Raw genomic sequence first — 10969 nt, forward strand, 5'->3', positions numbered from 1 at the left:
AAACTCATTGAGAGATTAGCTACATAAAACTCAATCCTGAGTATCTGCTTGTGACCCAAAATTGTAGAATTTCATATGACACCAGAAAAAATCCATTTATCTTCACTTTAAAAAAAATCAAACAGTTTTTTTCCTTCAAAAAAATTTTATGCCTTCATCTTTTTGGAAACCGGGTGCGTCTGTGTACTTCTGTGGGTTAGAGTTCTGGTGGGTTAGAGTTTTACAAGGATTGTGATGGAGGTTTCTGGCATGTTTTATGTAAGATAAGATTCTGTAAGAATAACTATGTCAGGCTGTTTCTTATCTGCTCTGTGGGGCAGTTATTGCAATTTTGACACTGTCCTGTAATATTTGTGAAAAGGATTGGATTGCATTCAAATTCAGTACCAAGGTCAATACTGGGTGGTCTGTCTGATTTTATCCTTCATTGTGGTAGTTATGGTAGTTAACATTGGGATGCTCAGCTATTTCAGAAGTGTGCTGGAGTCACATCCAGGCTGGACTGGTTAGGATGGCAGATTTCCTTCTCTGAAAGGCATCAGTGAACCAGTTTTGTTTATTTCCAATCAGTAGTTCTGTGATCATCATCACAAATGACAAATTCATGTTTCACTTATATTCCTAATTATTAGCTGAATTCAAATTTCAAGAGAAGCCATGGTAAGATTTGAACTCAGCTCTCTGGATTGTTAAGCTAGGACTCTGGATTACAAATTGAGTAACTTTGCCACTGCACCACCATCATACCCCACCCTGATGGAGTATTTCCCATCCAATTTCAGGTATGGTATAAAAAGAGCCAAATAGCTTAACATCTCCAAGCAACCCTCTCAAATAAAAATAGAAGTTACCTTAGTTTCTTGCCTTCTTACCAAGTATTGAAGTTATAATTTTACTTAACAGTCATTATTATCATTTTAGCAGCCTCTATAATTCAATAAGCATAATCATTTCAGACTGTACAAATGCTTTTTGTTCTTTGTGTCATTCATTTCACATAGGGAGCCTTGATGCACTGTGGATTTGGATCTATTTAATTTATGTCTTCATTGCCCTGATATTTGATACTGAAGGTTATCCGTTTCACCTTTAGTACTAAATAATTCACCTAATGCAAATTACTTTCAACAACACAAGCTGCAAAAGGAAGGAATAACTGCACAGAGAGTAAGTACACATTGAAATTTATGCAATGTCCTGCAAATTAAGATAATTTACAAAATGATATAAAAATAAGTTAGCAATGGAATATAATCATACATGTTTTACTTGTTTCTTGTTCCTTTTCCCAGGTATTTGATCTGACAGTGAGCTATACAATTTCACTCTCTGAGAGCATCCTTCTAAGAGGGGAATTAGGTCAACCAAGTAGTATCTTGCCTCATTTTTCAAATTGCACACTAACGTACAGCACAACAAATCAACAAATTGAATGCACGGCTGCTAAAGACCAGTTAAATCTCCACATCATAGAGGACTTAATCACCTGGAACTTAATGTTCTTATGGTAACCATGCAGGTAAGTGTGTTACATTATTGGACCAATGAATATTCAAGCAACTATTGACAGTGCTATTGAAACAGATCAAAAGAATTGGCGATGGCGAGAACTAAATTATCCTGTCAGTTTGGCAAGATTTAATATGGTTTCAATGAGTGCCGCTCAGTATGTTTGGATTATGTCGTTTTACTTTAGAGAAGCTGTAGGATCAAAAAAACCTCCAGCACTGGGAAGAAACTATTTAACCCTTAATATTTATATCAGCTGTCTGCTAGGTGAAATCGGCACTTTATGTGAACATTGTTTGCTGCAACATCAGAATGAAATTAATTGAAAGTGTCATGATACAGTTGTGTGAAATAATAAGCCACTTAAAGATAAAATGTAAATGTCAGTGGCAGTGATGTTGACTGTGCTCCTCATGTGATTTTCCACAACTTGCTGCAAGTCAACTCAAAATTATGTTGTAGAATGGTGTCACTTTTGATAACATTCATGCACCGAACAGCTTTATTGATAACAAGCTCTCTTACTCCCCAGATGATAGAGAGAGAGAGATATGTCATGAGGATGCTAGAGGCATGTGTCATGGCAACAGTATCACATTCTGAAGCAAATCAGGAAAGTTTAGCCAAACAGTGTTGCCTCTGTAGTGTTATGCTGACCCTCAAATTATTGGCTAAGGAGAGAAAGTGGAGGGCTGCCTAAAATTGGGTGCCTCAGGGACTGTGTGTAGCGATGGTAATAGGAAATACTTCTGATAAAAAGGCAGCTACAATTAAACAATATATTAAATGGAGGCATAGAGTAGAGAACTGAAAGTTGACAGCGATGTTTACTTTTGAAGGAGTATCACTATGCCTAACAAAGTACAAGTGTGAACAATATGGGGGCTGAAATCTCCAAGTAAAATGGGGTAGTTTTCTTTCAAAAAGTGAAGATTTGATTGAGTCCAAAGTTTTCAAAATGTCAGTAGGAATTGACAGTGCTGACCCAGGTAAAGGATTCAATATGATTGAGGCTTCATGTACCACAGTTAAAGAAGTGCAAAACACAAGTAAAAATGGATGTTTGCAGCAATTGTTTCTATGTTTCATGCGTCAAGATAACAGTGGAGTTCACTGAGTTGAGCAAAATAAACAGATATAGATAAATGGTTAGAAAGAGCTGAGAATGAATGGCACAGAAAGAGATAGTTTTTTTTGAAAAGAAGAATAGTTTTGTTCTGTCTAATGTCCCTTTCCTTAAACCTAATTTTGTTTTTCTAGCTGTTATTTTGTAGGCTTCGCACACATCAGTGGTGCTTTCTGCTCTTCAATGTGATTCTTTTCCATGCCTTGCTCTTTGGGGTTGACTTTATGGAAGAATATCTGCTCCAATCCTCCCCAACTACTTACACAGATGTCCAAACTTTGGATATCCGAGAGAGAGCCAGAAAACTAGACATGAGCTCAGTCAAGAGAAACATCTCCAGGTTCTTTCACATTGGCAATATGGGAGCTTGCGGTGACGGGGATCTCTTTCTCCTGGCTGTCATTTCCAGCAATGCAGAAAACAGAACACGGCGGGAAATTATCAGGAGGACTTGGGCTAGTGTGACTAAAGTGCAAGGATATCGCTTGATGACTTTCTTTGCAATTGGCACCCCTCAAACACCAGCAATACAAGAGGACATCAACAAAGAGTTTGCAAACCACAAAGATATCATCCAAGGCACCTTCTTGGATTCACCCAGCAACAGCATCCATAAAACCATCATGATCATGCGTTGGGTTGTGACATTTTGTCCAAAGGCTTTATTTATTCTGAAATCTGATGAGGAGACCTTTGTTAACTACAAAAGTTTGATGGAATATTTGCTTGGTTTGAAGAGGCATGCAGAAGATCTCTACATTGGGAGGGTCTATCACCAGGTACTGCCAATCAGAGACCCCCTGAGCAAATACTACATGCCTGTCAGTCGGTATTCAGAGAAATTCTACCCTGATTACTGCAGCGCTACTGCCTACGTCATCTCGCAGGATGTGGCCAGGAAAATTTTTGTTGTTTCCCTGGTGATGGATACCTCAATGCCTGAAGATGTTTATGTTGGTATCTGTGCTAAGAAGGCTGGTGTGGTGCCTATCCACAGCTCTAGGTTCTCTGGGGAGAAGCACATCAGGTTCAATCGCTGCTGCTACAACTTCATCTTCAGTTCTTTTGGGATGACAGATGAGGAGCTTGTCCGGGCCTGGGAGGAGATTACTGACAGCAGGCACTGTGCTATGTTAGAGACGTACTACGGACTGGTCAAGTGCAAAGCATTAACCTACCTGGACAAGCTCACATAACGCGGCAGCATTAGGTCTGAGTATTTCGTTGTACCATCACGTAAAATGTTGCTTGATTAAAATGGCAATCCCCCATAAAATGCAATTCTAGCTGAAGTGAGTCGGAGGGTCATGGGTTCAAGTACCACTCCAGAGACTTGAACACTTGGGCAGTACATCTATCCTCAGGTGGCTATAAGACACTTGCTCAAAGTAGAGGGGGAAAGTTATTCCCAGTGTCCCAGTCAATACTTATCCCTCATTCTAAATGATTTAAAAAAACAGGTTATCTGGTCTTTCTGTTTGGGCTCTTGCTGTGCACAGACTGGAGTCTCAACATTTCCTCCAGTACAATCGTAACAGCATTTCAGTTAAGTTCTTTAATAACATACTGGGTTAATGAAAACACAAGATTCTTCCAACCATTATCCACATGGGGTCAATACTATATCTTTCGGATTTAATTTTGTTTTGTAACGTCCATGAAGCTCCTCTGCTTATCCCAGTCTCTCTCTCTTTCCAGGCCTGGCCTGTGGATGATTGCTATGTATTACAAATCACTGCTAGACCTCTGTCAGGGGTGCGCCTCATCTAAGTTAGAGATGGTTACAACATTGGTCCAGAAATGGTTCCTGTTCCCAGTGGGATAGTATCTGGCCCCAGCTCCTCATCCTTCACTCGCTCGGCTCAGGCAGTCAGGGCAAGTAGCATCTCAAGTCTCTTCCCTCTGATTAACCGTGTGCTCCCCCTCCAGCCCATTAACCCAGTATGGTCCATTTTTTGTGAGAAATAACCTTTCCTTTTCTAGTTTAATGTCTTCCTCCCATTGCTTCCACAAGGAAATTCAAACCCCTGTTTCCATTGTTTTGCTCTGAAAATTACAAAACATGGTGATCAAACTTGCAGTTATTATTCATTGCTTTTTTGTTTTTGTGTTGTGGAATTTTTAAAAGCTGCATTATTAGGAAATGTTACTGATTGTGTTCAAATAGAAAATAGATTTGAGGTCCTGTCACCAATGTTTGACAGCAGTACATTTGCAGTCATGTAATAAATTGTTTTAATTTAAGGATTCTGAAGCGTGTAGAGGGCATTTGTTTTTTGTGAGGAAACATTTGTAATTATTATGCTTTATATTAGATCGCAAAGAGAACCCAGGGCAAGCAAGGACCATGCTGCATAACTACTTAAATGCTCGATTTCTTCACTGGAGCAACTGCTTGGCTGCTACAACACAAAGTTAATGGCTCCCACTCCTGGTTACTACCCAGTGACTGTGCCAGAATATTAATTCATCTGCATGTCTGCAGGAATATGGGTCCTTGTGTGTGAGTTCTCTTTACTTCTTCAATGGATGTGGCCATTTGTAGGTGACCATGTGTACAGGGGTGATGGGTGTGATGGTTGCAGGCTGTATCTGCTTACTTTGGATGACTCTGACTCAGTTTGACTCTCCCCCCACCATCAAGTCTTCTGGACCATTCATGAAGAATGATCACTGCACCTGCCATGCACCTGTACCAGTGAACTTTCACCTCACTAATATGGGGAAAAAGAGAAGGGAAAAGAGTAAAATTACATCTTTTTATAATTTTTGATAAATAAAGGGGAAGAAAACAAATGCTCTTTGTTAAAAGAAAACATGCTTGATATGTGATTGACCTTCAAGGTTAGTGGCATTGTAGATCCTGGAGCAGATTTTATGATACATTAATCACGATTATGGTGACTATTGGTCAGAACAATGTATGATTCCTATTTGTTTGCACATATTTTTGCCTGACAGACAATGTTGAGGTTTCCAGTTGTATTTGGTCACCAAATGGGCCAGTCCTTAAGCCTTTAGTAAAGAGTGTGTTATGGGTGATACAAGACAGCAGGCATTAACTTATTCATGTGTCAGCTGTTTGTTTGATTGCAAGAGCATAGAACTTGCATTACTTGCATTTTTAAAATTTATCACCTTCAGACACACACAGCCAGAAACCAGGTCCATCAGTGCCTGGACTTTGAGTGATAGACCTCCCCTTAAGTTCCCAAAATGGCATTTACCTTCCATCTGCACATTTGTGGAATAAACCTCTCCATTTGCTTTGTTGGTGATGGTTTACCCGCCCCACAGTGTACTTCTTAGAAGTCTGCAGAGTAGGAAGATCAGGGCTTCAATCAGCAAACGATGCTGAGTTAATGCCACCACAGTCACTTAATAAACCTTGAGCACATGTCCAACAGGTGACCTGCCTATTCGGTCTCTCCTCATAACTCAAGCCCTCAAGTCCTGACAACATCCATGTGAATCTTTTCTGCACCGTCTCTATCTTAATCACATCTTTCCTATAGTATGGTGATCAGAACCGCATGCAATATTCCAGGTGTGGTCTCACAATGTCCCATACAGCTGTAAAATGATGTTCCAACTATTGTACTCCCTCCCCCATCCGACGAAGGTGAGCATGACACATGCCTTCTTCACTACTTTGTCTACCTGTGTCACCACTTTCAGGGAACTATGTACTTGTACCCCTAGGTCCCTCAGTTATACAACACTCCCCAGGGCCCTGTCATTTATTGTGTAAGTCCTGCACTGGGTTAACTTCCCAAAATCCATCACTTTGCACTTGTCTGAGTTAAATACCATCTGCCATTCCTTTGCCTCAGTTGATGATGATATGATGATGATGATATATCTTTATCGGTCACATGTACATTGAAACACACAGTGAGATGCACCTTTCGCGTAGAGTGTTATGGGGACAGCCCGCAAGTGTAGCCACGCTTCTGGCGCCAACATATCTAGTTCCTGTTGTAACCTTAGACAAACGTCTTCACTGTCCACCACACCAGCAATGTTCCTTGGCTTTTTGTCAGCTTTCCCAATCCACTAAACATTTTGCTGAGTACGTCCATTAGCATTCTTCTGAAGCCTACCTCTTCTGAGTCGTCAGCACCAGTGCTCATGAACAACCTCAGCATCTGGTGCTCTGACACCTGTGCTCTCCTCTTCCCCCTCCACAGACCAGTTGCACCCAGAGTCTCAACACATGCAGACTCACCTTTCTGATACCCTCTAAATTATGCAGTGCTGCTATCTGAGCTGGTGAATCCAGTTGCAAAATCAAGTGATGGTATCTCTTCATCATCCCTGTCTTATGCTGTTCCTTCACTACCTGACCAGGTTACAGTTCTTGGCTCTCTGAAACAGGTCGTGTTGATAGCAGGAAGGAAGCAGCAGCAAGAAGTGCCTGCTTACACTCTCTGCAGCTTGTAAATCAGAAGAGTATGGGTTATGGGGAGTTGGGAGGTGAGAAGGAGGCTGAGGTATGACGAGAGGTGAACTTCGAAGGTTTGAATCTCACTGGTGGCCACGTTATCAGCACTATGTCCTCCGTGGAGGTCAGGACACCATCATTGGGATACCCTCCCCCAACAGCTATTGCTCCTTCTGTTCGTATGTATGCTGCCACCTGCAAAAAAGAAGGGGAGAGAGAGAGAGATGTATGTCATGCTATCTGGTTGGCTCTCAAGACTGCAGTGTCTGCAAGTTCTGTGATGCAGGGCTGAGGCTTACGGTAGTCTTAAGGGCTTGAGAGGGTGGTGAAGTGTATGGATGTTCGGTATGAGACCTAACTGAAGGAGGTTGCTGGTTGGTTAGTAATGGGGCTATAGTGCACTGAGCAGTATTGGAGATCAGTGCGAAGGTGCCATTGCTTTCCTTGGGCTTGCATGTGAGACCATTGAACCTTTTGCTGGACTGCATTCAGGTCCTTGCAGCTGCAGCACTGGCACTGTCCTCCACACCTTCTGAGCACATGTCTCAGGACAGACAGAGCAGATCTCTCCTCCAGTCCAATGTCCAAACACCTCGCAACACATTCTTTCCTTTGCTGTGCCACTTGCCACAATACATTGCCAGGCACAGCAGTCGATCTGGTACAAATGAGCAGTGGAGAGAGCAAACTCTGCCTATATATTCCGGACTCACTTTGCTACATGGCTGTTGGCACTTGGTCCAATCACTTCTTATGGGTACTGGTTACCTGGAGCAGTGCAGTCTAGCTAAACCTACTCCTGCTCCTGATTAGACTAAAAAGTAACAGTCTGATTGTGTAGTACTTTGGAATATTCTGATTATGTAATAAGACCTTACAATTTTTTCCAGAAATTTAAGGACATCTACCTTAACTTTACATCCCATATTACATACGTTTATCTTGCTATATTCTTCAATTTATATTGTCCAATCGATTCAGAACCATCATGCTTCGTTCAACATTCTATGATCTCTTTTTGTACGTTTCTGATTAAATATTTATCCAGCACTTTTCCAAAGGTGTTAATTGATGCAACACTAACTCAGAGTCTGTTCCACATCTTCACACCCTCTGGGAAGATAAATCTCTTCTAATCATGTTTTAATTTTTCATATTTCAAAAATAAACGTATTAATAAAAAATGTACAACAAATATAAAAAACTATGCATGGCTTCCTTCACATTCACTGTGTTGTCCAGCCTGTACATTCATCGTGTTATCTGGTCTGTACGTTTGTAGTGTTAGCACATACTATGTACAAGGCATCATTGGCATCCATTGTTTGAGAGGCTTAGCCCCTCAATTATTAGTGGCAGCAGGACCTTAGATTCCTTCCCAACAAAGCCTTTGCGTTGACTGCACCAAACTTCAGTGCATCCCTTAGCAGGTACTCCTGCAGCAGCATTCACTCTCATTGTACTGGAAGACCAAGTTTTGGGCAGTCTAAGGTGCACCTTTCACCGAGTTGATGATGATCTTCCAGCAGCACCTGATGTCTGTCTCGGTATGTGTCCCTGGGAACAGCCTGTAGATCAGAAAGTCCTCTGTTATGTAACTGCTCGGGACCAAGTTCAACAAGATCCTTGCATCCTTTTCTAGACCTTCTTTGCAAATGCACAGCCCACAAAGAGGTGGACGATTGTTTCATCCTTATTACAGCCACCTTGAGGGCAGCATGAGTTGTGGGTGAGACGCTGACTGTGCAGGAAGGATCTGACAGAGAGGACCCTGATGACTGCCAGTCAGGTTTAGACAGTCTCCTTGGGGAACCACCTCACAGGACCCATCATGTCCTTCTCCCGCAGGATGTTCTGTGCTCACCACTGCCTAATGGACTTGTGGTCAAATGTGTTTTCCTGAAAGAACTTCTGCATGAAGGGTAGGTAATGCAGCAATGTCCAACTGAACAGAACATTGCGCGGCAGCAAAGCCAAGCCCATTCTTTGCAACACCAGGGACAGGGAGAACCTTGGCACATAGTGACACTTGCATACTTCGTTTCTACACATATATTTTAAGCTTTTTCATTACTTTAAAAGTAAGCTTTATTCATAAAAATCTGTGCAAAAACAGTGCATAGCTTTCTTTACGTTCAAAGTGTTGTTCAGTCGTTACGTTCACAGTGTTGTCAGTTCTATACTTTTCTGTGTACAGAGCATCATTGCCACTCATGTGACCTCTTGAGATGAAACAAACATGCTTTATATCAGCCACAAAATTCAGAATGCCTTTGGTATGGGTGGATGGTTGCTCACCCTTCATCCACTCCACCACAATGTACAAGCAGCCAGACCTGAGGGCAAACTGATGGCATTGTAAACTCACAAAAATGCGTTCAATCTGGCCAGAGGAACCTTTGCTTCTTCTTGTGCAATCTCAGATTTGGGATGCTGAACTCATGTCACCAGCAGACCTCCCCCTAACTGGCCTGTGCACCTGAGCAGTGGGCATCCAATGGAATCTCAGTACCAGGGTGAATGGCCTACAGTGGATCCACTCACCCTCAATGTAAAGAGGTAGAGGTAGCTGTTGAACAACTTTAACCGGGGATAGAGTGGTCTCCAAAGATTTGGTCTCATCAACCAAAGGTGCCAGGGAGGAATTTTCTAGATTTTTCCTGCTTAATTGACCTGAGATTTGTCAGGACTTTTGCCCTCTCTCACAACCTGAGCCTTGAATGGCATGGAGAGGCTCAATATGGCAATGGAAAAAGTTTGGAACAGACTAGATGAACCAGAGAGTCATACAGAGATATAGCACAGAAACAGGCCCTTCAGCCCATCAAGTCCATGCCAACCATCAACCACCTGTTGACACTAATCCTACATTAATCCCATTTCTTATTCTCCCCACATTCTCATCAACTACCACCAGATTCTACCACTCCCCTACGCACCAGGGGCAATCTACTGTGGCCGATTAACCTGCCAGCTGGCATGTCCTTTGGATGTGGGAGGAAACTGGAGGACCCAGAGGAATCCCATACAGTCACAGGGAGAGTGTGCAAACTCCACACAGACAGCACCGAAGGTCAGGATTGAACCCATGTTCTCTGGTGCTTTGAGGCAGTGGTTCTACTAGCTGCACCCCTGTGCTGCCCTGACTATTTTTATACACAAATGTTTTCATAGTATCTGACATCTGATTACAGGTTTGGAATGCCTCCTTTGGTTTCTAATATATTATAAATTCTGGTTTTAATTTACCGTGGGACATATTTAATCGATTTGGTCAGTTGTTTCTGCTAGTGATTATCCATGTGTACCAAGCCCTGGCACTTGACATTCATTAAAGGGTAATGGTAACTCCACTGCTGTCTGGTTCATGACTCTCTAGAACATAAAAACATAAGATGAATATAAGAAAAAAGGAGCAGGAGTAGGTCACTCAGCCCCTCAAGTCTGCCCCCCCTTATTCAACATGGCTAATCTGCCTCATCTCCTCTTCTGCACCAGTTCCCCATAGCCCTCCATTCTCTGATCTTTCAAAAATGTATCCACGTCCACTTTGAGTACCCCCGCTGATCCAGCCTCCACAACCCCTTGGGGTGGAGATTCACTACCCTCAGCGAGATGTTCCTACTCTCCTCAGTTTTAAATGGCCACCCCCTAATCTTATGACTACACTTCCTCATTCGAGATTCTCCCACTATGGAAACATCTTGACATCTACCCTGTCATGTCTCCTAAGGATCTTACATGTTTCAATGAGATCACCCCTCATTCTTCTTAATGCCAAAGAATATTGATATAATTTCTTAAATCACTCATGTTAGAACAATCTCTCATCCCAAGAATTAGACTAGTGAACCTCCTTTGGCCTGCCTCCAATGCCAATAGAGCCTTTT

The 10969-nt window shown here is 42.1% G+C and overlaps 1 protein-coding gene across 1 annotated transcript; it reads left to right on the forward strand.

Annotated features, from left to right (window-relative positions):
* Window positions 1-1513: 1513 nt before the first annotated feature.
* On the forward strand, window positions 1514-3831 carry LOC127582287 (beta-1,3-galactosyltransferase 9). The gene is made up of 2 exons (XM_052037465.1): window positions 1514-1519; window positions 2770-3831. Exons 1-2 carry the CDS (start codon window positions 1514-1516, stop codon window positions 3829-3831), a joined length of 1068 nt encoding a protein of 355 aa, XP_051893425.1.
* The last annotated feature ends 7138 nt before the right edge of the window (window positions 3832-10969 follow it).

This window comes from Pristis pectinata, chromosome 23 (assembly GCF_009764475.1).
Source record: "Pristis pectinata isolate sPriPec2 chromosome 23, sPriPec2.1.pri, whole genome shotgun sequence".
Taxonomy (NCBI): Eukaryota; Metazoa; Chordata; class Chondrichthyes; order Rhinopristiformes; family Pristidae; genus Pristis; species Pristis pectinata.